This window comes from Sapajus apella, unplaced genomic scaffold (assembly GCF_009761245.1).
Source record: "Sapajus apella isolate SASKATOON/1434 unplaced genomic scaffold, GSC_monkey_1.0 scaffold23, whole genome shotgun sequence".
NCBI lineage: Eukaryota > Metazoa > Chordata > Mammalia > Primates > Cebidae > Sapajus > Sapajus apella.
The window spans coordinates 20,230,579-20,258,039 of record NW_022436963.1 but is presented as its reverse complement, the minus strand read 5'-3'; the positions used below and the strand labels follow the sequence as shown (position 1 = coordinate 20,258,039).

The 27,461-nt window shown below is 36.8% G+C and overlaps 1 protein-coding gene and 1 pseudogene across 4 annotated transcripts; one reads left to right on the top strand and one right to left on the bottom strand.

Moving 5' to 3' along the window:
* The first annotated feature begins 359 nt into the window (after positions 1-359).
* Positions 360-25,650, top strand: UBA3 (ubiquitin like modifier activating enzyme 3). 4 transcript variants are annotated; one of them, XM_032290448.1, is made up of 18 exons: positions 379-447; positions 634-675; positions 2,852-2,972; positions 5,111-5,191; positions 8,679-8,761; positions 12,237-12,317; positions 16,272-16,315; positions 16,878-16,942; positions 17,251-17,406; positions 18,203-18,305; positions 18,461-18,574; positions 23,054-23,107; positions 23,549-23,585; positions 23,671-23,752; positions 24,090-24,190; positions 24,310-24,373; positions 24,468-24,522; positions 24,853-25,650. In XM_032290448.1, the coding sequence occupies exons 1-18, from the start codon at positions 428-430 to the stop codon at positions 24,939-24,941; spliced, it is 1,392 nt and encodes a 463-aa protein (XP_032146339.1). In that variant the 5' UTR covers positions 379-427; the 3' UTR covers positions 24,942-25,650. The 4 variants fall into 4 exon arrangements, with proteins under 4 accessions (XP_032146340.1, XP_032146343.1, XP_032146339.1 ...); XM_032290449.1 differs by lacking the exon at positions 634-675 and having other exon boundaries at positions 360-447; positions 24,853-25,330; XM_032290451.1 differs by lacking the exon at positions 5,111-5,191.
* A 1,083-nt stretch (positions 25,651-26,733) lies between these two features.
* LOC116559499 lies at positions 26,734-27,191 on the bottom strand (annotated as a pseudogene).
* Positions 27,192-27,461: the final 270 nt, after the last annotated feature.

Sequence of the window (27,461 nt, the reverse complement as noted above, 5' to 3'; positions counted from 1 at the left end):
TCAGGAGTTTTTCCAATATTTTATATAATTACTCATTAACATATAATTTGTACAAACGCATAATGTATTGCCTACATTTTCACGCTGCATAGCAACATTATGCACGGTATAAGATTTACTTAATTAAGTGTAGGTAATTAAGATTATAATTACAGGAAAAGCTTTTAAAGCTCACGGGAGCCCTAGCGCAGTCAGCCCCGCCCCTCCCTGCGGGCTCTGGCCCCGAACCCGGCCTCGCCCCCTTCCCGCCCCTCCCCGCTCCTTCCCGCTTTGCCTGCCCCGCCCCTCCCTGCTTCGCCTGCCCCGCCCCTCCCCGCTTCGCATGCCCCGCCCCTCCCCGCTTCGCATGCCCCGCCCCTCCCCTCTTCGCCGGTCCCGCCCCTCCCCGCCCCGCCGCTAGGGCACCTGGGAAGAGGCGGAGAACAATATGGCGGATGGCGAGGAGCCGTAAGTACCGGGGCTCTGCAGACGCGCCGGGCTGGGCTGGGTTGTGAGAGAGCGCGGCGGTGGGCGGTTGCCGCCGCCACCCGGGGTTCCCCCACCCCCCGCCCCGTCCCCTCGCCCCCCCATCCCCTCGCGGCGCCCAGCGTGTAGCGTGATGCTGACCCTTCTTTTATTCTCTCTTTCTTTTAGGGAGAAGAAAAGAAGGAGAATAGAGGAGCTGCTGGCTGAGAAGTTAGTGCTGCCGGGAGGCCGGGGTCCTCTCCGGGGACCCCCGCCTCCCCCAACCCCAGGCCTAGGGGACCAGCCGCAGCGGGCCCGGGGGGCTGGGAGAGGGACACCCGGAGCGCAGGCCGCGCGGCCTCATCCCCTGACCCCCGTCCCGCAGCCCTGGGGGCCTGGCAGGCCGTTCCCTGTTTCTGCCCAGTGCGGGCGTCGGGGCCGGGCAGCACCGCCCCAGCTCCTGCAGGGGCCCTCCGGGGTACTTGACTTAAAGGTCTTGAGGAAGGACCCTTGTGCACTCCTCTTTCTCCATCCCAAATTGTCAGAGCCGTGACCCTGTGAAAAGGGAATCTACTTTAAATACACAGGAAAAGGACACGACCGTTTTGTGGCCTTTTGCAAACACTGAGACAGTAGTACTAATTGCAAACTTTTAATGATAACCCTACGTGTTAGATATTGTACTAAGCACTCCAGTCATTTTGGCAGAATAATTGGCTCTTAAAAGAGGTTGACCTCAAACAGCCTGTTTTTCCCATTTACTACACACCCTATTTCTTATCAGATGCGTAGTTCTATGCTGGTGAGACAGATTCAAAGTGTTTTCTAACCTGGCCAACGCCACATAATTTACTCCTCTCCCTGCCTGGGGAGGGAAACTTGCATTGGGTATGGTGAGTTTGTAATTTCCGTGCCAGTTCCCAGTAGCAGCTTTGGTTTTTAGGTATGTCCTTCAGACAGTTGAATTTCAACTGCGAGAGGACTGGGATGGCAAACTTAATTTCACATTCTTTCCTGCCTTTTATTTCCCTCCTCCTTTTACGTGAAATCACAGTTAAACTTTGCTTACCATATGCCATGTATTGTACTGGGTCTTCTATGTGATTACTTCTAGCCTCATGGCCGAAAGAAGTAGCTACGAACGGCCTACAGAGGAGGTTTATGGCCATTAAGAAATCTACTCAAGGTCACAGTGCTGTTAATTGTGGAACCCAGCACAACTCTTGACATCAAAACCTATGGTTTTTATTGCTAGGCAATACTTCTTGGTCCCTTTTGTAAAAATTGGATATTACAAATATATTTGAAAGTAGAAAGTGTGGGGTTACAGGTGGTTAGAAAATTTAAAATAATCACAACCAAACGTGAATCTTGCACTAAGTGTAAAAGAGATGCATTTTGTAGAGGAGTCCCACCTTATTCTGTTGTGTGTTCTAAAGGGTTTCTAGATGCCTATCTGTGGCATAATTGTAACCTAAAACTTCTTGTGTTTAGTGGCAAGAAAAACCACTTCACAGTTTTAAGAGATTCTTTTAAAAATTAGGACCTCTGCCAGGTGCGGTGGCTCACTTCTGTAATCCCAGCACTTTAGGAGGCCTAGGCAGGCACATTACTTGAGCTCAGGAGTTCCAGACCAGCCTGGGCAACATGGTGAAACCCATCTCTACTAAAATACAAAAATTAGCTGGGTATGGTGGTACGTGCCTGTAGGCCCAGCTACTTGGGAGGCTGAGGCAGGGGAATCGCTTGAGCCTAGGAGGGCAAGGCTGCAGTGAGCTACGATTGCACCACTGCACTCCAGCCTGGACAATTCAGGCAGAGTGTCTCAAAGAAAAAAAAAAAAGAAAAGAGAATATTAGAACCTCTCTTTCTGAGAAAAGTATGTGAAAATTCCACTCATCAAAAATGATTTTTAGATTACACCTTTCAGACTTGGAAAGGACACATAAGAAGTATTAAATTTGAAGCATCAGAATTCTGGAAGTTGACTTTTTTTCTCTATTGTATCTCATGTTTCCTAATGCAAGTGTGTTGAAGCAACAGACTGAGGAAGTTTGCAGTGATTTTTTTTTTGTAAATACCAAATGTAGAGAAGTCCATTTCTAACGGATAGACCAGTATCCTAAGTTGGACCTTGGATTACGTTAGGAAACCAAGAACATGTAGACTGATTCATTTCATCCAGTGGGTGAAATAAAAATAGAAACGTGCAGTTTTTAATTTTAAATCAATTGTATAATGGACAAGAAAGAATTTCAAAGCATAAACATAACCACATTGAATATTTCCCTTTTTATTTAAGCAGGTGTGGTGTGGCTTACCTTTTCATTTGGGGTTACCATAGTAGTTGTAGGTGTGGTTTTTTTCATACTGATGTTTGCAGCTGAATTTACTGTGTTCTGTGCAGAATGGCTGTTGATGGTGGGTGTGGGGACACTGGAGACTGGGAAGGTCGCTGGAACCATGTAAAGAAGTTCCTCGAGCGATCTGGACCCTTCACACACCCTGATTTCGAACCGAGCACTGAAGTGAGAAACATTTATTTTTAAATAACTGCTCTAATAGTTTTATGTTTCAAAAATAATAGAATGCTTCCTTTTTAATTTGCTCTTATAATGAAAATACTAATACAATTGTTTTGTGAAACTAAATTTTTTTAAAATATGAAATTGAGTATTCACAACTGATTTTGTTTGAATGACCGTTTGAGTCTTCACATTTCTCATGTAATATAAGTTAAAAATTTTCAATAGAAAAATATGACCTTGTGTAAAACTTTAAGTTATACTTAAAATTCTAGTTTAAAATGCTCTCTGAAACGTACTCCCCTTTTGTAATACTACCGTGACAAATTAATTTTGATAGGAATATAGATGTCCTTATTTAAATTTTGAAATTTGGTTGGAATGAACACCTTAGCATTGAGTATAATTCGTTGTATGTTAAGAATTATGAGAGTACTAAATAATAGAGGCGTAGAACTTTGGACTGATAGTGTCTGACTTAAGGCAAGTGTTCAATTATATGTGACTTAACTTTTTATTACAGGGTAGGAAAAGTATGGGATATGTTTATATCCTTTTGTATTTACAAAAGGATAATATTTTGAAATAGAAATATTGGGCTACTTCTGTAAATTAATGTGCACGCTCTGGGTTTGGCCTAGTGTCTCATCTGAATAAATATCTCCTTTGATGTTGGGCAGAATTGAAAGTATTTAAAAAAAAAAAAAAAAAAAGGCTGGGCGCAGTGGCTCACGCCTGTAATCCCAGCACTTTGGGAGGCCGAGGCAAGCAGATAACAAGGTCAGGAGATCAAGACCATCCTGCACAACATGGTGAAACCCCATCTCTACTAAAAATACAAAATTAGCTGGGCATGGTGGCACATGCCTGTAATCCTAGCTATTTGGGAGGCTGAGGCAGCAGTGAGCCGAGATCACGCCATTGCACTCCAGCCTGGGCAACAAAAGCAAAATGTCATCTCAAAAAAAAATTTTTTTTGATTGTTACTTCTGTTAAATGATTTTATTTTTGCTGATAAGGAATTTTCTAAGACTTGTATTTGTGTTTTCCTGTTATCTCATTTTTTGTGAGTTTCACTCACTTTATTCAAAAGGAACTATTGGCCAGGCAAGGTGGCTCATGCCTGTAATCCCAAAACTTTGGGATGCCAAGGCAGGAGGATCACTTGAGCCCAAGAGTTTCAGACCACCCTAGGCAACATAGGGAGAACCCATCTCTTAAAAAAAAAAATTAGCTGGGCATAGTGATACATGTCTTTGGTTTCAGGTACTCAGGAGGCTGAGGTGGGAGGATTACTTGAGGGCATCTGCAGGTGGAGGCTGCAGGGAGCTCTGATCATGCCACTGCACTCCAGCCTGGGTGACACAGTGAGACCCTGTCTCAAAAAGAAAAGAAAAAAAGCAGCTGTTACTCTTCTAACCTTATTTTTTTAGTCCTTTAAGCACCTTGGGTAGTGTTTAATCCTGTTTTTAAAATTTTTAAACTTACATTTTTAGGAGGTCAGTTAAATAACTGAATTTGATGTTTTCTATTCCTTTTTAAAAATTGAAAAGCAAACTAAAGATAGTTTTCCTTTTTATAAAATAGCCTTTTAATTTCATACAATAAAAGGCAATTTAAAAACATTAGCAGCCAGACATGGTGGCTCATGCCTGTAATCCCAGGACTTTGGAAGGACAAGGCGGGCAGATCACCTGAGGTCAGGAGTTTGAGACCAGCCTGGCCAACATGGTGAAACTCCCGTCTCTACTAAAAATACAAAAATTAGCTGGGTGTGGTGGTTCATGCCTGTAATCCCAGCTACTCAAGAGGCTGAGGCAGGAGAATTGCTTGAACCCAGGAGGCAGAGGTTGCAGTGAGCCAAGATCACATCACTGCACTCCAGCCTGTGCGACAAGAACAAGACTCCATCTCAAAAAATAAAACTAACATTGAAACTTTCTGAACTCATTAGGGTTTGAGAATTTCTGGTTCAATAAGGATTCATACATTTAAAATAATTGATCAAATACAAAGTCTTCTCTTTATCCTAATTGCATTTTTTTCATGGAAACATCAGAAACTGTTTTAAAGTTTGTTGCTTTATTGACAGTCCTTGTGGTTATTACCCAGCTTTTAATATGCCTTTCCATTCTTTACAGTCTCTCCAGTTCTTGTTAGATACTTGTAAAGTTCTAGTCATTGGAGCTGGCGGCTTAGGATGTGAGCTCCTGAAAAATCTGGTAATATATACACATATATATATATTTATATATATATATAATACATATTATTTTCTTTTTTGTGATAAGTAAACCTTGCTTATCTGTCATACTAGGAAATTTCTTGTGATTGTTAATCTTTTCTCTTGAGCCTTTGTTAGATAAGTTTAGCACATCAAATTCCAGTGATTAAAATGGTGATAGAACTTTGGAATTTTTTTAACTCTAAAGCTTTCAGCTATAAAATCATTGATAGAATTTCTTATTTCAATTTTCTTCTCTGATCTTTACTAAACAAATTTTGGCGCTTCCTCTGGTGAAACGCTCCTAACCTTAGTGAAATAAATAACAAAACTGGTCATTCATATTTTAATGTATAGTTTCAAATAATTTATTATTTCTTTTGCTTCCCCAAATAACCCAGCTAGGCGGGTAAGGCATTGCTCTATTTTATATAGAGGGAGACTTTGAGGTTTAGAGATGTTGACTGACTTGCCGAAGTTTTTCTGGATTATAGTGATGTGCCTGGAATATAATTTAGGTCATCAACTCTTAGTTCAGTGTTCTTTTTCAGTGAACCATTAGATTATATGACCTCATAAGACGATCATGGACTCCTAAGATTTGGGAAACCTAAACCTTTACTGAACTTATTACCTTAAATTTGGAAATAAGTCAAGCTAAATATATAATTTGATTTAATTAATTGGTTTCTTTGACTTTTTCTAATCACAAAGTAACTTTTTGTAAATCTTCGTGAGTTTATTTAACAAAAATGAGTAGAGAGAGAATTGGTTTAGAGTTGTATGCTGGGCTTCTCATTGCTGTGTAGAAAAGTGGAAATGCTGGAAGAGACTTTTTAGAAAATAAGGCAGGTCACAGCCAGATGGAGTACCCAAATAATTGGCCAAAGGGGTTAAAGGTTAAATATAAACCTAGCCACATTAATTTTGCTAAAACACTAATGTCACTTGAGTGAAGTTGTAAAACCTTAAATATATTTCACTGTATTTAATGCCTTCCTGGGTTCTATGGGGATTATGTGTCATCATGGTCTCTGTCTTCAGTGAATCTGAAATTTCAATGGGGAGATAAATCTCTCATGAAATAAATAGCAGTATGTATGATGTACACTGTGATAGGATGCCAAAATGACAGTACCTTATCAAACATAAACACTCTAGCAGTGTGAGAACCAAAGACTTATAGAAGGAAAGGGTTTATGGAGGATGGGCATTGGTTTTTGTTAGGTATTATAAATGTACAAGTTACCTAAAGCTTATTAAATTTTGAAGCCATTATTTGCAAATGTGATTCTTACTAATTTTAAGTGTAAAATAATTGAAGATTAGATCTGAAGATTAGTCACCAAGCAACTTTAAGGAGTGGCTCTGTTATTTATTGCATTATAATAACCCTTTACACAAAAGAAGAAAACTAAGGGTTTTCAATTTACTCATTATTTTGCTTATTTAATTCATTGTAAGCCCCCCAAAGGCTCATTCTAACCGAAAAAGAATATGATACTACTATTGGTTGAGCAAGGATTTATTGAGCTTCCTCCCCCATATGCCAAGCACCATTTTAGATGCTAAAGATACAGTATTGAACAAATACAGAGAGGGTTTGCGTTTGTGGGGCTCACATTTTAGTTGAATGAAGAAGTAAGTATATAGTATGTCAAAGGATGTGAAGGGAAAGGGTTTACAAAAAGGTGCCATTTGAGTACCAAGGTGAGCAAATGAGCCATACAGATATCTGTAGGAAGAACATTCTTGTTAGAGAGAATAGCAGGTACAAAGATGTGAAGTGGAGCATTCCTGTTTGTTCAAGGACTGCAAGGAGGCCATTATGGCCAAAGCAGAAGTGGGTCGTGGGAGCATATTTGGAGAGCATATCAGAGAGATAATGGGATATGGAGGGGCTTGGAATGAATATCACAAAAGAACTTGGAGATTACTGTAGGTGCTCTGGTTTTACTCTGAGTCATGAAGTAATTGTAGAGAGTTATGCAATGAGAGACTTGACTGACTTTTCACCTAGATCACTGAGGCTGATGCATTGAGAATAGACTAAGGGAAAAGCAGGGCGGGGGAAGAAAGAGAGAGACTAATTAGAAGAATATTACAGTCCTCTAGGCAAGAGACAACGGTGACTTGGAACAGGATGGTAGCATTGGAGGTGGTGACAGGTGGTTGGATTATGGATATGTTTTGAAGATGGAATCAACAGGTTTAGCTGATGGATTGGTGGTGTGCTATGAGAGAAAGAGAGGAATCAGGGATGATAAAACAAGGTTTTTAGCCTGAGGGAGGACCTGGAAAGATGGAGTTACTGCAATGAGGAAGATCTGGAAAAGAACATTTGGTTGTAGTGGTGAGCAAGGGTGCTCAAGTTTTATTTTGGAAACTATTGAGTCTGAGATGTCTGCTAGATGGTCTGAGATCACCAGAACCAAGCACAAGGCTGCTCCGAATTCTGGCCGGTAAAGTAGGAAGAAAACTGAATGAACTGGAAACCAGTTTTTAAAAAGTGTTCAAACTCTCATGAGTGTGGTGACCAAATGGAGAACATGTTTTACGGTGGAGGAAGTGACCCACCCCGCCTGATACCTCAGAATGGTAAGGTTAGGTAGACTGAGAATTGGTCATTGGAGTTAGCAGCATGGAGGTTATTGCTGACCTTGACAAGGGCAGTTTCTGTGGAGTGGTTGGGATTGAAGTTTGAGAATAGTCAAAAAGCACACCTATGGATAAGTCTTGAAGATCTCTTCGTATAAGGGAGACAGAAAAATGGAGAAATTATTGTCAAGTTATTTGATCATCTAAGTAAACTGACCAAGACCAGAAAAGCGTAATTAATTATTGAGACTTTTTTTTTTAAGTTTCTTGCATCTGCTGGTAAATTTGAATGTGATTATAAGAATGCATGGCATTATTATTGAAACCTAACAGGTTTTTTGTTTTTTGCCTTTCCTTTTTAAATTGCTTGCTCTTGACTCAGTATCTTTTAAGATACTTCTTTTACATATACAGTCTATCTATGTGTGTGTTTTTATAATACATGTCTTATAATAGTTACCATTTCTGAATTGTGGCATGCTTAATGTTAAGTAAACTAAGATAAAGCTTGTAGGAATTGCTTTTAACAATATTAAAAAAAAATAGCAAGTATAGTAAAATTAAAGTATGCATCAGTAGCAGCAAAGCAACAAATTTTACAAATGTGTTTATGGGATTATATATATATGTAAAACAGTTTTAATCTGTAGAAATTTTGAGTTGTTGTCTTTTGATTATAGACTATTTGAAACTGATTGGTGGTACGCTTTTGACCTGTTAAAGAACTCTGAATTTTATATACCTTGCAAGACTTTTTCAGCCATTGAATACAATTATGCAGAATTTATTACTGAGACTTTGTAGACTTAAGACTACATTGAAAACAAATATTACATTTTTAAATGTGAGGAAACTTCTGCTTAATTGGATTGTTTTTATTCCCACAGGCCTTGTCTGGTTTTAGACAGATTCATGTTATAGATATGGACACTATAGATGTTTCCAATCTAAATAGGCAGTTTTTATTTAGGTAAGTTTAATATCTTAGTGGTTTTCTTTTTTTAAGCTCTGATAATCATTTATACATTGCAGTTTAATAATTTTTAAAAATGACTGAGAGGATAATACTAATTTTATTTTAAAAAACAAAACTACTGCTCCCATTTTAGGTAAAGTTTTGCAAGAAACTTTTGGGCATCTTGGTAATAGTAGTTATGTAAGCAAACACATGTATTTGTTTTTTCAAAGAAGTCTCCTTCCAAAGGTTTATGTGATTTCGGGGAATATCCTCAGGTTAACTGTGCACTGAAGAAAGGAAAGAATGGTAGCTTTTCCTCCAGTTGATGTCAGTAGAGAATAGTGGCTGGAGTTTTAGGCCCTAGTGAGACATCAGCGGGGATTTGTGAGTCAAGGTTTGAGTGGTGACTGCAGCAATGAAATTGTGAAGGAGTTTGAGCTTTCTCTACAAGGAGAAAGAAAATAGAAAGTCAAGGAGCGAAAAACTGGAACCACTTGGAATGGAACAAAGAAGGATAGTTACCTTAGGCATATATGGAATACAGAAAGCATCAAGGAGTGGTTTGTTAAAGATGAGTTTAAGAACAGAAGTAGAGGCCAGGCATGGTGGCTCACACCTGTAATCCCAACACTTTGGGAGGCTGAGGCAAGAGATTGCTTGAACCTAAGAGATCCAGCCTGGGCAACAAAGGGAGACCTCCTCTCTACAAAAAAAGGAAAACAAATTAGCCAGGTATTGTGGTATGCCCCTGTGGTCCCAGCTGCATGGGAAGCTAAGGTAGGAGGATCATTTGAGCCCAGCATCTCGAGGCTGTAGTGAGCCGTGTTCATGCCACTGCACTCTAGCCTGGGCAGCAGAACGAGACCCTGTCTCAAAAAAAAAAAAAAAAAAAAACTGAAGTAGGCCATGTATCCAGACATGAAGAAATGTTCATTCATGAATTTAGTATGTAATATTGAGGGGTTTGAGTGGCTTAGGCAAAAGTGTGTATTTGTTAGTCAAAGGATACAGATACGGAGAGATAAAGACTTTTTTCCTCTCTCTAGTTAGTAAGGTAAGTTTGTGTCTGTTACTGACAGTGCTCAAATTGTCCTGGTTATATAGGATAAAGTTCAGCTAGCAAAAAAGGCAACATTATGTTTTGGGATAGGCATAAAACTTGTACATTACCTTTGTGGAAAAACTTAATGAGACTGAAGGATGGATTAAACTACATCAAGTAAATGAAATGTTGTAATTGCAGTGTGACCTTTATGTTTTAATTTTTAAGCTTTATTTTTTATGTATTTTTTAACCCTTGAAATTTCTCTTCCCTATAGCAAAGTTTGTGGGCCCTTTCCAGCCTGTCAAATTTTGAGTTGTGAATGCTTTGAAAAAGATACCACTGAATTGATTGGTTATTGATACAGGCCATGCCCTTTAATTTGTAGCTAAAATGATTGAAGGTAATGATATGTACTAAGCACTTCTAAACTATCTATATAATTTCATTTAATCTCAGTGACCTCAGGGTAGATGCTTGTGTTCAAGGTTAATTAGTTTGGGCAGGGTGTCCTGCAAGGATGAGGTGTGTGAAAGGCCATTTTATTGAGGTGGAGCAATTTGATCCCTCATCCTGAAATGCTAAATTAACAAACTGTTCCCAGAAACCATCTAGGAGTTCTTTTGTTTGGGATCTACTGTGAAAGCACATAGAATATATTACTTAAAAGAATCTTAGAAGTCTACTTTGTCCCTTGTATATTCCTAAAGAGCTTCCTGTGTGCAGTCATTGAATGTAATACTGAAGTTCTCTGATTTATAACAGTCTTTTCTATGTAAGTTAGTACAGTGTGAAGATAAAACATTTACCAAAAGTTTTGAATCAAAAAAGAACAATACTGTATTGGAGAGCAGAAAAATTGGCCAGGCGTGGTGGCTCACGCCTATAATCACAGCACTTTGGGAGCATGAGGTGGGTGAATCACTTGAGGCCAGGAGTCCGAGACCAGGCTGGCCAACATGGTGAAACACCATGTCTACTAAAAATACAAAAATTAGACAGACCTGGTGGCTCATACCAGTAGTCCTAGCTATACTTGGATAGCTGAGACAGGAGAATGCTTGAACCCGGGAGACCGAGGTTGCAGTGAGCTGAGATTGCGCCACTGCACTCCAAAAACATTGACTTGCTAAAGTATTTTTCTTTGAAATTCCAGATTTTTTCTAATAAGCATACTTGATTTATTATTTTCATTTATTCATTCATTTCTTTATTTATTTATTTAGAGACAGAGTCTCACTTCTTCGTCCAGGCTGGAGTGCAATGGTGCGATCTTGGCTCACTGCAACCTCAGCTTCCTGGGTTCAAGCAATTCTCCTGCCTCAACCTCCCTGGTAGCTGGGATTACAGGCATGTGCCACCACGCCCAGCCAATTTTTGTATTTTTAGTAGAGATGGGGTTTCACTATTATAGACGGGCAGGCTGGTCTTGAACTCCTAACCTCTAGTGATCCACCCACCTCAGCCTTCCAAAGTGCTGGGATTACAGGCATGAGCCACCGTGCCTAGCCTATTTCCGTTTATTTTAAAAGCATTTACTCTGCGTTAGATATGAAGGAATATGAAGAGAGTAAGAACATGGTCACTTTCATCCAGATAATAGTCTAGTGGGTATGATAGACATGTGTATAACAAACAAATATGTTATGAAAAAAGTAATACTGTTCTTATTATGTACATGGAGTGATTTCTCTAAGAAGAATATGGAAATATTAGGAAAGAAAATACCATTTGTACAGAATTTAGAGGAGGGAATTCATATCCTTTCCTGTCTATATGTGTGGTAACTGTCAAAGAGTGACCTTTTGAGGCTTTATATATTCAACTTCTTTAAAGTCATGTAACATTTACAATTTTAGCTGACACTTTTGGAATTATTCTTCTTTAAAAACATGGTTACAGCTTCTTTTCTTTTTCATTTTATATAGTGTCCAGTGAGATTTTTTTTTTCTTTCATTTTTTCATGCAGCTTCTTAAGAGACACAAAGTGTGCTACTTAATCAGCACAGAGGAAGAAGGGATAAATGACTGTTCTTGCATCCCAAGGATTAATCTTACTGTATTTGTTTTAGCCAAGACCTGCAGAGTCACTAACAACATGAGTTTGTGAGCTCTGAGAGTGGGATAATTTTTTATAGTGGGAAGTGGCCAGGAAATATAGCATAATTATGCTTTATCTGAGAGGAAGAACACTGTTCAGATTTTCACTTAATTAAATACTTAATTAGACTTGTCATGTTAATTTGGACCATCAGCAAGCATTGACATTTAAGGTTAAATGACTGTTTACTAAAAGTTATTACTGAAATCCAAACACTTAGGCAAAAATATTCCTTCCAAACGTCCTGTAAATAAACTCACTGTGACTTTATATTTGAAAGTAAATTGTGTAGATCCTGTAGATTTACAATATGAATTATAATTTAAATATAATTTTTCCTGTAGGCCTAAAGATGTTGGAAGACCTAAGGCTGAAGTTGCTGCAGAATTTCTAAATGACAGAGTTCCTAATTGCAATGTAGTTCCGTATCCTTTTGAGAAAAAGAAAATTACTTAATTTTTAAAAGCTTTTTTCCTTTATTATAGAAGAGATATGTAACAGAGAATACAGATAAGCAAGAGGGCAAAAAATCAGCAGCAGTAACTTTGTTACTGAGATAACTGCTGGTAGCATTTTGCTTTCTATTCATCCAGTCTTTTCTTTATGGTTATATAAATATTTTTTTGGCCCTGATTTTTAACTTAAGTTTATAAAGCCTGTTTTATCATCTACTTTTTTTGCATTATTGCCGTTAATTTCAGTATCAATTACATATCTCCTTTACTAGACTGTAAACTCCTAGGCTGAATCCAATTGATGTTTGTTTCCTTATAGTAGCAGACAGAGTACACAGTCAATATAGTATTAGTCAAATGGAAGGTACATCAGAGTAAATTTATTTTTACAAGGAATATGTTTTTAAAAAGGAGTATTTACACTGTAGTTTGATTTTAGATCTGGAGAACCTGTGGTATTTTATAGAAAGTCAGGAGATGTGATTTCTATGTAGAAAGTTCCACAGAATACAAAATCAACATACCATTGAACTTGTGAAAACTGTAACTTAAAATACAATGCCATTTACAGCTACTTACAAAGAAAAATAAATACTTAGATGTAAACTAACAAGATAAATATGAGATTTATATAGTGAAAAACTACAAAATGCTGATGTAAGAAAAGAAAATCTAAAATGCAGAGATAGTCCATCTTCAAAGACTGGAAGATTAAATGTAGTAAAGATGTCATTTCTTCCTAAATTTGTATATGTATATACCGTAGTTTCTATTAAAATCCCAGCAAAATTGTTGATATAAACAAGCTTCTTCTAAAATTTATATAAAAAGGCAAAGGAATACCTACTACAATTCTGAAAAAGAATAAAGTGGGAGGAATCACTATCCAAATTCTAGACTTACTATATAGCTACAGTAATCAAGACTCAGTGATATTGTCAGAGGGATACATAGATGACTAGAATAGAATGGGGAAGCCAGAAATAGCCACATGTAAGTATGGCCAATTTGTTTTTGGTAAAGGTGCAAGACAGTTCAATGGAAGAATCATAGTCTTCAACAAATTGTACTGGAGCAATTCCATATCCATAGGCAAAATGATGAATTTTGACCTAAACATCTTATACAAAATTAACTCAAAATGGATCGTAGGTGTAAATATAAAATGTAAAATGGGCCAGGCACGGTGGCTTATACCTGTAATGATAGCACTTTGGGAGACCGAGGCGGGTGGATCACTTGAGGTTAGGAGTTCAAGATCAGCCTCACCAAGATGGTGAAACCCACCTCTACTAAGAATACAAAAATTAGCTGGGTGTGGTGGTGTGTGCCTGTAATTCCAGCTATTTGGGAGGCTGAGGTGGTACAGATCACTGAGGCAGCAGTGAGCTTTTATCATGCCACTACCGAGTACTGGCTGCTTGGGAGACTAAGGTGGGAGGATCACTAGAGACTAGCAGTTTGAGGCTATAGTGGGCTATGGTCATAAACTGTGCATAGCTACTGCATTCCAGCCTGGGCAATGTATTGAGACGTCATCTCTAAAAAAATAATTTTTTGTGAAAGCATGACCCATAAAAGGAAAAAAAAATGATATATTGGACTTCATCAAAATTAAAAACTGGCTCTATGAAAGACCCTCGTAAGGGGATGAAGACAAGCTACAGACTGGAGAAAATACTTGTAAAGCATCAGACAGAGGACTTATGTCTAGAATATATAATGAACTCTTAATAGTAAAAAAAAATTAAATTAGGAAATAGACAAAAGATAGGAAGAGATATTTTACTAAAAAGGATGACAAAAAACAGATGAAAGGATGTTTCATATCAAAGAAAGACCACCATGAGAGACTGTTACACATCTATTAAAAAAAAAAAAAGCCAGTCGAGACCATCCTGGTCAACACGGTGAAACCCCGTCTCTACTAAAACTACAAAAAATTAGCTGGGCATGGTGGCGCGTGCCTGTAATCCCAGCTACTCAGGAGGCTGAGGCAGGAGAATTGCCTGAACCCAGGACGCGGAGGTTGCGGTGAGCCGAGATCGTGCCATTGCACTCCAGCCTGGGTAACAAGAGCGAAACTCCGTCTCAAAAAAAAAAAAAAAAAAAAAAAAAAAGCCAGTCTCAAAAGGTCATATACTACATGATTCTATTTATATAATATTCTTGGAATTACAGAGTTATAGAGGCGGAAGGATCACTTGAGCCCAGTTGTTCAAAACCAGCCTAGACAACATATGAGACCCTGTTTCTGTAAAAACTCAAAAAATTAGCCAGGCATGGGGGCACATGCCTGTGGTCCCAGCTGGTTAGGAGGCTGAGGTAGGAGTATCAGGTAAGCCTGGGAGGTGGAGGCTGCAGTGAGCTTTGATTGTACCACTACACTCCAGCCTGGGTGACAGAGTGAGACCCTGTCTCAGAAAGAAAAAAAAAAAAAACAGATGGAGCACAGATTAGTGGTTAGCAGGGATTAGGCATGGAGGTGAGGATTGGTGTGACGATGACTATGAAGACATAGCAAGAGAGATATTTTTGTTGTGTTACAGTAGTTGTGTGTGTTGCCTGGGGTGGTGATTACACAAATCTATGTGTGTTTAAATTACAGAACTATAAACAGACATTGTACCACTGTTCTGTTCATGGTTTTGGTACTGTACTATAGTTACTTAAGATGTATCTGGGAAAGGTACATGGTACTCACCTATATTATCTATGCAACTTACTGTGAATCTATATTATTTCAAAATAACTTAAAAATGCAAATACAGGCCCCTGTAGGGAAAAAGGGAGAATTGATTTGTGTGGGGTGGGTGTTGGTGAGTGGGGAACACTCAGTTTGTCTATCCCCATTATGTGGGTCTGGGAAACTTTGGGTATTTTATAGAAATCCAGATTAGATTTCTTGGTCTGGCTCTTGATTCCCCTATTGCCATTCCTCCAATGTTTGCATTGTTTGTTTTTTGACCTCTTTCTAGCTGTAGCTTGAGTCTCCTGCTTGCCTACCATTCAAAGGGAATAGAGGTCTGAATGGCTGAGGGATAGCATTGAAACTATGTTCATAGCTTTATTTATAGGCAAAAATTAAAAATGTAGAGGAGGCATGTATTGTCCTGTTTTTCCCTATATTGCTTTTAAAAAATGTATGGTGGACTGTTTATCTTAACTTTAGAGAAGTAGCATAATTTATAAATTATTAAACACAATTGCTCCATTCATTAGAAAAAATAAAACAATTTTTTTGCACACATGTGCTATTAAAATGTTAAATGCTATATTGACACACCCACAGTCAATTTTGAATGGAGTTTCCTTTGCAGCGCCCAGGGATGGGAAGACTGGTAATAGAGTTTGAAAACTGAGTTAAATGAGAAAGGTAGAAAAAATTTGCATTGTCTCCTCCCCACAAAAAAAAAAAAAAAAAAAAAAAAAAAGTAAAATCTTTACCAACTGAAAAAGCTATTTAAATTTTCTAGATGTTAAAAACAAAATGAGTTTTACAGTAACTTACAATCACTTAGCAAAATAGGAACTATAATGTGCATCTTTCCTTCACTAAAACATTTATTGCATCTCTTCTTGGTGCTGATGATTGAGGACACACACATTCTGCTTTCCCGGGGCTTATGTTTTTATATGAAAACTAAAGTAAAGTAGAAAGTGTACCTCCCACCAAGAGCATAAATATAATGACATGGGGGTTTAGGAATGAGAAAAAGTGAGTAGTTAGGAGAAGAATGACAGAAAAGTTTTGTCAGAAAGGAGAGTTGTGTTCATTTAGTCAGATTCTTTGAATTCCACCGATGTGAACATTGATTACTCATTTATTGTTTTAAATATACACAGAATGTGTTCCTTATGGCATTGTTCAATTCATTTTAGAAATTAAAACTTAGCTGTTTAAGCTCCTTTACTTATATTCAGACATTTCAACAAGATTCAAGATTTTAACGACACTTTCTATCGACGTAAGTTTTTTACTTGAAATTAAATTCTCACTAGATCCTTAGAATTTTTTAGTTGGTAGTTATTTGAATATTGCTAGCTATTTGAAGGCTGTTTCTTCACTTGCTTTCCTCCCTCACTATTGGCTTTCAGTAAGGTTGCTGATAGGCTGAAAAGAGAATGCTGCTGTTGTAGCTGACACCACTAGCTATACAATTTTCTATGCTGAGCTCTGAGAGTGTATGTGGGATTACAATAAAAAGTGTTTGTGGTTTTTTTGTTCATTTCTTAGAAAGTGCAAATTATTTTATTCAGCTGCTTTTTTTTTTTTTTTTTTTAATTAGTAAACTTTATTTTTTAGGGCAGTTTTATGTTCACAACAAAGTTGGGCAGAAAATTGTTTTAACTTGAGTTCTCATAGAGTTCTGTGTTCCCTCAAACACACAATCTTCCTAATCAGCATCCTGCACCAGAGTGGTACATTTGTTGAAATTGATGAATCTACATTGAAAAATCATCATGTAACTGCCTATTTAAAAGCTAAAGTTGCCTATTTTTTTTTTTTTTTTTTTTTTTTTTTTGTAGAATTTCATATTATTGTCTGTGGACTGGACTCTATCATAGCCAGAAGATGGATAAATGGCATGCTGGTAAAGACTTTAGTGTTGTTATAGTTCTCTAAAGTTCTTGCTGCTGTGCTTGACATCCCCAAAATTAGAATTTATATCATATTTTTGAAAAATCAGAGTTTAATTTTGAATTAAGTATATATACTTCACTGTTTATTGCCAGTCATTGCTTTTCAGGTGAGGACACAAATTGTTAGTATTATAATCCCTTGATTTGTTACATTGGTGTTCAGTAGCACAACTGACTCATAGGATTACTTGAAAACATACTTCTTTTTTTTGAATTCTTATCTCTTTCTCCTGTAAAGCCCTTCAAATTGTTTTCTTAGATATCTCTTCTAAATTATGAAGATGGTGTCTTAGATCCAAGCTCCATTATCCCTTTGATAGATGGAGGGACAGAAGGTTTTAAAGGAAACGCCCGGGTTATTCTGCCTGGAATGACTGCTTGTATCGAATGCACGCTGGAACTGTATCCACCACAGGTAATCAAAAGAACACCTGCATTTCTTTTATAGTATCTTGGCATGGAATTAGGGATTAATTATTAAGTCTAGTCAATATTTAGGGTTTTTAATTAGAGGTAGCCATATTTTAAAAATTATGCTAAGAAGAAAGATAATAAAATAGGAAATTCTGCTCTATTTGAGGAAAGATAAACAAAGTACATTGTTTAGATACTGTTCTGTTTTCATACTTTATTTGTATTTTTTATTTGGGGAGTAGGTATCAAGTAGAATTACAAAGCCGTATGTTAATGTCAAGCTATAATCTATGTGGTTTTCACCTGTATTTATTTCAGGGAAACACAGATACCAGAGATGAGAATGATCTTTCCAAGGATGGAGCTTTTTGATTTACATACCCACTTTAAAGAACACTTGAAATTTTGAATAAGAAATGTACACAATTTTATGACTATTCACTTGGGATTCATTTAACTCTGAATTGGCTTTTGTTTTGGTTTGTTTTATACTTAAATATTAGGTAAACATAACAAGGTTCACCTTTGAGAATCTGTTCTACATTTTTCTTCTCATAGTCTAACAAAGCTTAAATTTCATATACCTTGTAAATGTAGGGCAAACTTATCTTTATAGGCAGATCAACCTAAGTGAAGTGACTCAGATTATTAGTTTGAGAGGCATTTTTAATGGTATACAATGTTTTGAGTTGAAACTAATTATATGAAACTGTTACGAACTAGATCATAACTGGAAGTTGCATTTTAAAATTATTCATCATTTCAAATTCACTAAAAAGGACAAACTATGGCTTTAGGTTAATTTTCCCATGTGCACCATTGCGTCTATGCCCAGGCTACCAGAGCACTGTATTGAGTATGTAAGGATGTTGCAGTGGCCTAAGGAGCAGCCTTTTGGAGGTAATAAATCTAATTTAATAATCTAGAATTACATAAAATACACATTATTTCTGTATTATTCCTTTGGATAATTTCATTAAAAACACTGTTTTGTGATTACATATTTCTGTCTTCTCTCCTCTCTCTCTTTTTTTTTTTAAAAAAAAAAAAAACAGAAGGTGTTCCATTAGATGGAGATGATCCTGAACATATACAATGGATTTTCCAAAAATCCCTAGAGAGAGCATCACAATATAATATTAGGGGTGTTACATATAGACTCACTCAAGGTAAGTTAGCGAATTGTCATGAACTATGATGTTGGGATGACTTAGGGCTGGGGATGCTTTTGGGAGAATAATTGTTAAGTGAGTTTGGACAGTACCATCCACCTGAAGTTCAGTAAAGGTACCGTGTAGTTCATACTACTTATTAGCTAGGGGGAATTTAATAAAATCACTGAATCTTATTAAGGCTGTCAGTCATCTACGTGAAACTGTCCACTTTATCTTCCATGGAATTCATCACCTCTTGGAGACAGTCTATTTCACATTTGGACAGGACTGTTAGACAAGTATTCTGTAAATTGAACAGAAATCATCTTCAGGCTGGGCGCAGTGGCTCATACCTGTAATCCCAGCACTTTGGGAGGCTTAGGTGGGTGGATCCCCTGAGGTCAGGAGCTCGAGACCAGTTTGACCAATATGGCGAAATCCTGTCTCCATTAAAAATACAAAATTAGGGGGGTGGGGAGGTGGGGAGAGATAGCATGGGGAGAAATGCCAGATATAGGTGAAGGGGAGGAAGGCAGCAAATCACACTGCCATGTGTGTACCTATGCAACAATCTTGCATGTTCTTCACATGTACCCCCGAACCTAAAATGCAATTAAAAAAAAAGAAAAAAATACAAAATTAGCCAGGCATGGTGGCGCATGCCTGTAATCCCAGCTACTTGGGAAGCTGAGGCAGGAGAATCTCTTGAACCCAGGAGGTGGAGGTTGCAGTGAGCCAAGATTGTACCATTGCACTCCAACCTGGGCAACAAGAGTGAAACTCCATCTCAAAAAAAAGAAAAGAAATCGTCTTCAGTTTGGTCTGAGTATTGTCCCAGTACCATATACAATCTAATTTCCTTTTAAGTAATAGCCTTTAACACATTGAGGACAATGATGACATCCTTGGCAAATTTTTATTAGTGCCATAAACCTCCCTAGTTAGTTCCTTTAACCCTGTGTTAGTTCATTTTGCATTGCTATAAAGGAATATCTGAGACTGGGTAATTTATTAAGAAAAGAGGTTTATTTTGCTCATGGTTCTGCAGGCTGTGTGAGTATGGCATTTGCATGGCTTTTGGTGAGACCTCAGGAAGCTTTTATTCATGGTGAAAGCTAAGGGGGATAGCAAGACATGTCATATGACAAGAGAGGAAGCAGGAGAGAGAGGAGGGAGTACCAGGCTCCTTTCAACAACCAGCTCCTGCGTGAACCTAATATCACAGAGAGGGTAACAAGCCATGCATGTGGGATCTGCCCTAATGATCCAAACACTTCCCACTAGGCCCTACCTCCAACACTGGGGATCACATTTCAGTATGAGGTTTGGAGGAGACAAATACCCAAACTATATCAAACCCTTAGATAATGTTGTACAGCTTCAGGTCCTCATGTTATTTTTCTCTAACCATATTCTAGCTATCCATACTGGTTAACTGGAATATAGTTAGAGAAAACAAATTCAAACTGTTTAGGCCAGCATGCAGCATTCTGGGACTGGTCTTATTTTAGGTAATAGACTTCTAATAATTGATGCAGTCTTAAAGGAGAGCAGGTATTTTCGGTGTTGTTTATTTGTTGTTAACATTGATGCTATACTTTCGATTCTTTTATGTCACTAGCCACTAACAGCTGCATGTTTTGTCCACATAATGTAATTGCTAAGACGCATTTGCCTATTATAAACTTGGCAGTGTCGGGGGAGGGTATTCTTTTTTTTTTTTAATATCCAAGTATAGGTCCTTACAGATGTATTCTTGAAATTCAACCTGCTTTTCTCCCTTTATACGTATTCTGCCAACTTACCTGGTGTTTCTAGCTTTATTTCATCGGTTGTTTTGGTAGTTATATCTTTTATTTCTTTTTCAAATAGTTGATTAAAATTTTTAACAAGACTGAACTGTCTGAGAACAGACATCTGAGTGATACCTCTAGCCAGGCTCTTTTAGGCTTATCTCATTCTGTTCAGCAGACCTTCTTGAGTACTTTGCATTTCTTTATCTTGTTCACAAGGATGTCATGAAAAACCTTTCCAGATCCTCTACTGAAGCCTAGGTGTACTATCTTTTGCATTTTCCTGAGTTGATAAGCTAGTCATAGTAGCTAAATTAGGCTACTCCAACATGATTTGCCCAGTAACCAATCATGCTCAATCATAATGATCAATATTTCCAATCTTATTACAGTTTACCTTTTCTAGAATTTTGCCCAAGATCATTACCAAGTTCACCAAAATGAACTTTATCTTCTTTTTGAAAATCTGCCATTTCTCCCCTGTGATTATTTCCTTGTATTTATGATATTCTAGTAGCATCATTTTAAAATACTGATATTCTAGTAGCCTCGTTTTAAAATTGCATTTATACTCACTACTTGTTGCCCCCTGCATTCACCCTACACTGACCTGCTTTGTGTTTCTTGAATACACCACATTTATTTGTACTTTAGAACCTTAATACTCCCCAGTTCGGAAACCTGGAATGCTGTTTCCTTGGATCCCCTCAGCCTGGCTCCTCATCTGTTAGGAGGTCTGGTTAACCAGTTTTCCTGATCATTCAACCTAAAATTACTTCTGAGCCATTCACCATTTTATTTTTTTTTTAATAATTGCTCAGAACTAATTAATGGTAGCCTCATTCTCCTATGCAAATAATATTTCACACTTACTTACACTGTCTTACATCCTTGGTCTAGGACCAAGACCATTGCCATTGCTGTTTGCAAACAGCTTTTTTCTTCATTCATTGCATGGCTGGATCTTTCTCATGGTTTAAGTTTCAGCTCAAATTATCACCTCTCCAAGGACGCCTTCCCTGACCATTCTGTCTAATGGACTGGATCTGTCATTCTCACTCTAACACATGCCTCATTTTCTTCATAGAACTCTTCAATATCTGAGGTGTTCCAAGTATTTACTTTTGTGTTGTCTCCCCTATCCAAACGAAAGCTCTGTAAGAGCTTTTACTTTTTTCACTGCTGATTTGCACATCTAGAACAGTGTCTGGAACGTGTATTACACAGGTTTGCTAATTGTTAGAATTCACAAATGAATTCAGTGTGTTCTAATCAGGGACTCTAAACTCCTCATTTTAACATGTAGTCTTATTCATCCTTCTTTACCTTTTACTGGGGTTTGGTGTATACTTTCTAGCCTGATGAATGAGAGCCTCAACAAGGAGTACAGAAACAGAATTGGAAGTGAAGTTGCCCAAGCCGGTGGCTCTATCTATTCTGTGACTTTTTTCCCCTTGCTCTTAGTATAATAGCAAGTTGCCTTTCTGCCCACTCAAGCTTTTTTGCTCGAAGGGCAGAGGTAAAAGTGGCAGAGGTGGGAGAAAGAGGGGAGTCTTTATCATTTTGGCACTGTTCTTACTGGGTAATGTCTCTCCTTTTCACTGTTTGTGACTACTACTTCCTCCATTCAGTACATCTTGCTACATGTGGTTCACTGGAGAGCTTCCAATTTAACCAGCATGCAGTTTATCTCATTTTAAATTTCCTCTTCTCCAAAACTATACAGAATGATATGGTCAGAGTCAACTTTTTAAAAAAGCTTTCCAACCTTCTTAACTGTCTTTCATTCATGTCTTCTTAGGCACTTGCCTTTCTTCCCAAAGTTTTAAAATCTCCCTATACTTGGAGTCTTGAGAACACATCTTGTAGTGCTTCTTCGTACTCTGAGATAATATGGCCCCTTTTCCTGAAGTTCCTGTCTTCTAAAATGAACAATTCAAATATAGTTATAAAATGGAATCTTTATTTTATACTTAGAAAATGGTTTAAGGTAGGGCTTTGTTTATTCCTAATGTGAATACTGATGTGAAAAACGATGAGTTGAAAGTAGAGAACTATATTTAATATTTTGTGTAGCCTAGGTTGTAGAGTAAAAGATAATAAAGGGCAGTCTTTCTTTTTGTTGAGAATATTTGTGAATCAAATGACTGAAACTGTTATAGGAATAATTAGATAATACTTATTCTTCATGGTATATCAGTTAATATCTGTGTTCATATACCAACCCCACCTCTTGCTAAGTATATAGCTATGGATAAATTATTAAATTTCTCTCAGTCTCCCTTTTCTTATTTTTTAAAATTAGAATAATAAAATTAACATGAGGATGTTATGAAAATCAAATAATATCTTATTTAGTCTTTATATTGTGCCTGGAACATAAATACTCTAAATTGTTAACTATTAGGATGTTATTGTTTCACCTTTATATAGTACTTAAGAGAGTTTTCTTTGTTGCTATAGCTTAAGATTCTGAAATACTACAAAATGATGGGAATGTGAAAAAAGATTGTTTCATGGTTTAAATTTATTTTCTTACTTGAAAGTCTGAAAAATCAAGTTTTAGAAAATAGTATTTAATAATCATGCCTTCTAATTTAAAAGAACTCTTTAAAAAAAAAGAGATGTATGCTAATATGGCTGATAAAAAGAAAAAAAAGAAAAAAGGAATGACCATATTTTAATTTGTTATTTTTTTCAGGGGTAGTAAAAAGAATCATTCCTGCAGTAGCTTCCACAAATGCAGTCATTGCAGGTGAGGAAAAAAAGACCATCACTTACTTTATTTTGCTTCCTTTGGTTTTTGACATTGCTGCAGCTTTTTATGTTGTAAGAATTTGGCATCTTATTGGGTGAGTTTTGCAACTAAGCTGTCAAAAAAGAACCAGCTGTTAAACTTTGTATATTTTTTGTCTTACATTGTGTCTTAAGTTCTCTGCAGTAAAGGGACATTTTTGTTCCATTTGTAGCAGGCTGTTCATTAATCTGATAAACAAGAAAAACATGTAATATTACTCTATTATTTGAATCACACAAAACAAATATAAAATTTGTTACTTTCTCAGTTTTTAAAAATTGGAGTATATATTTTTTAATGAAGAGCCAATGTAAATTTATTTGTTCTGATTTATAACTGACTTTTCAACATGCCTAATTTCCATTGAGTTAAAGCACCTTTATTTTTTCCCATTTTCAGCTGTGTGTGCTACTGAGGTTTTTAAAATAGCCACAAGGTAATGGGTTTTATTTTTTATATGTATGTAAATCCATGTTTTGACCTGGTTCAGTTATATAACGATGAACATTTTTTCATTACAGTGCATACATTCCCTTGAATAATTACCTGGTTTTCAATGATGTAGATGGGCTGTATACATACACATTTGAAGCAGAGAGAAAGGTTAGTAGTGTTAAGAACACATTTTTGATCATGTGTATTTTGTTTTTTTAAATATTATTGGTTAGAGATTTGAACAAAAATTGCCCATACATTTTCTAACTTCCACAACTCTACTTATTATATTAATATCTTCTGCTTTATAGCCTGAAATAAATAACTCTATAGCAAAGTAATTTAAAAGAGATGGTCCATTATGAAAAGCAGGCTTTAAAGCATAAAAAGTTTTTCATAGGAAGTATGCATGATTATAAAACAACCTGATTTTTATTTTATTGTTCATAAAGAGACTAGTATTGGTGCATATGCTGCTGTAATTTGTTGTGTTTTATGTGTGTAGGAAAACTGCCCAGCCTGTAGCCAGCTTCCTCAAAATATTCAGTTTTCTCCATCAGCTAAACTACAGGAGGTTTTAGATTATCTAACCAATAGTGCTTCTCTGTAAGTATTGTAGATTTTTGTTATGTTTTAAAAATCATTTTTGTGATTTTGGAACCTTAAAAAAAAAGGTCTTTGGATAAAAATGATGTTTGATACTTCTCTCTCATGATTATCTTTAGGCAAATGAAATCTCCAGCCATCACAGCCACCCTAGAGGGAAAAAATAGAACACTTTACTTACAGGTTATCAATGTGTATTTTTAATTTTTTTCAGAAAATCATATCAAGTTTTATTTCACTTTAATTTGCCTTGCATTAAAATAATTTTGTTTTCTAGTCGGTAACCTCTATTGAAGAACGAACAAGGCCAAATCTCTCCAAAACATTGAAAGGTATTTTTAAATAAGGGTATTTACTAATTGTTTTTTTTCTTTTCTCTTTTTTTGGTGAAAGTAATCAGTGCTTGTTCTAGATTTCCTCTTAATGCCTTTGTATATGGTTAGGTAATAATTACTTACAACTTTAGAAATATTAATGGAATTAAAAAACTGCTGTTTTAGTAGAATATTTGAAAATCACTAAGAAATCGAATGGTACTTTGATTAAAGAGGATTGGATTTTGATGTTTATCTAGATCATAATACTCTATAGTTTGTGTACGTGTGTACTGTCCTTTCTGTTGAGTTTTTTTGCTTGTATTTATTATATTTTTTCTGTTTTAGAATTGGGGCTCGTTGATGGACAAGAACTGGCGGTTGCTGATGTCACCACACCGCAGACTGTACTATTCAAACTTCATTTTACTTCTTAAGGAAAATCTGCACATAATAGAAAACTCATGGAAATAATATACTTTGTGGATGCTAAGAAGTTTAATTGATGTCATTTTTAGCAATAGTGTTGCTTCAATTTGACTTTTTTTATATAATGAACCATTCTTTTTTAACTTTGTAACTTTCCCTTGAAGACGGGATTTTGGTGTTGGTGCTTGTAAGCATTTTCATTAATAATATGGGAAATGATACCTGGGGAGAGAGATTATGAGGAAATGTATTGCTTCTTTTCGAGATGGAGGCACACACCCTCTTCTATGTGAATTTTGTTATTATGGTTGAAGAATGCATTCCTAGTTTTCATTTGAGCACCTAGATACACAAAAGATGTCCCTTTAAATAAAATAAAGAATTAAGTTTTAAATAATATTAAATATTACAGTCTGTCATCTGGAGTATATTGAACATAGGCTATTCCTTTATTTAATATTCATTTAATTGTGGCCATCCAAATGAATATTAATTATTGCAGAATATTCTTGTCCGTAATAATTTGTAAACGGTATTATAGCTGAATACTTGTGCATGAAAATGGGCAATATTGTCATCTGTTTACTTGTAGTGCCATAGAGGCCAATATGCACAAAATTAACACCAAGACATGGCTGTTTAAAAAATTTCATGTTCAAACAGTTATCACTGATGCTTTTGCACTATTTATTAATAAAATCATATATTGTGTACTTCTTTCACTGAAATTTTTAAAAGCATATTAAGGGTAATAAGTAGTTCCATGGTAGTAATGAAATATTTTTAAATGTGTAGCAGAATTACATCAAATTTTCATTGCACTTGAAATAACACTTTTGCTACAATGATTTCTATAGTAAAAATTTACTGGTTTAATTTAACTTGCTGTATCAATAATATAATGTTTTTGTTTCTTTTTTTTTTTTTATTTTTGAGATGAAGTTTTGCTCTTGTTGCCCAGGCTGGAGTGCAATGGTACGATTTCAGCTTACTGCAACCTCTGCCTCCCGGGTTCAAGTGATTCTCCTGTCTCAGCCTCCCAAATAAATGGGATTACAGGTGCCCGCCACTGTGCCTGGTCTAATTTTTGCATTTTTAGTAGAGATGGCGTTTCACCAGATTGGCCAGGATGGTCTTGAACTTATGAACTCAGGTGATCCATCTGCCTTATCCTCCCAAAGTGCTGGGATTACAGGCGTGAGCCACCATGCCAGGCCATGGTTTTGTTTTTTATTTTTTTTTCCCCCAAGATTTGGTATGTTTTATTAGAGCAAATTTTTAACAAAAGATAGCTTTTATTTACAGAATTCAATGTGTGTGGGGACTGTCCAACCTATGTGGACTCAAGTTAGGATAACTATTAAGACTGCTAATGTATTTTCTTATTTTCAGTTTATATACAATTTTGTTTTTTTTTTTTTTGAGACAGTCTTGCTCTGTTGCCCAGGCTGTAGTGCAGTGGTATGATCTCAGCCCACTGCAACCTCCACCTCCCCTGGTTCTAGTGATTCTCCTGCCTTAGCCTCCTGAGTAGCTGAGATTACAGGTATGTGCCACTATGCCTGGCTAATTTTTGTATTTTTAGTAGAGATGGTGTTTCACCATGTTGGTCAGACTGGTCTCGAACTCCTGATCTTGTGATCCTCCCACCTTGGCCTCCCAAAGTACTGGGATTACAGATGTGAACCACTGCGCCTGGTCTGCATTCAAATTTTTTTTTTGTTTGCTTCACATTCATAAAATCCCTGATACTGTAAATGACAAATAAACCCTTCTATCTCTAAATTAAATATACGAACAGCTTGAAAACCATACAATTTAAATTGGTTTAATCTTGAAGTATAATCCAATGAGACTGAAAACTAAACATTTCAAGTCTTGGACCAAACAGTAAAATACTCGAAGGCCTTCAGGGTCCTTTGACTGATTTACGTCAATAAGAGAACCCATTTTTGATGTGGTAAAATATTATGCTCATCTCCAATTACAGTTTTAAGTTCCTGTAGCCCAGCCTTGTCAGGAGGAGGCCCTAAAGCATCAGCTTCTTTTGTAATTTCACTGTCATCAGTAATTCAGTTCTTCCATAACACTCTTGTGCACATAACCTCTTTCCTGATCATGACATCTTTTTTGTAATTGCTGTTGTTGGTATATCTAAGCTTTCCGTCTGGCTGAAATTCAAACTCCAGAAACTAGTACTGCAGCTTGTCCTTGTGCCTGACATAGTAGCACAGGTAGAAATTGTTAGCCATAGCCATTTTTGTCCCTGGGAAGCCTGCCAAAAACCTAGCCAACATGTTGCCCGGTTTTTGTTTCTTTTAAGTGAATAAGACTTGAAACAAAATTAAGCACAAATACTAAAAAAGTAGGTGCTAGTTTTTTTTGTTGTTGTTGTATTTTGAGACAGTTTTTACTCTTGCCGCCCCAGGCTGGAGTGCAATGGTGTGATCTTGGCTCACTGTAACTTCCACCTCCTGGATTCAAGCAGTTCTGTCTCAGCCTCCCGAGTAACTGGGATTACAGGCACG

Coding starts and splice junctions, on each gene's coding strand:
- UBA3 (XM_032290448.1), top strand. CDS start 428: ATGGCGGATGGCGAGGAGCC. Junction 16,316..16,877: donor TAACGACACTTTCTATCGAC/GTAAGTTTTTTA, acceptor TTTTTTTTGTAG/AATTTCATATTATTGTCTGT. Junction 18,575..23,053: donor TACATATAGACTCACTCAAG/GTAAGTTAGCGA, acceptor TATTTTTTTCAG/GGGTAGTAAAAAGAATCATT.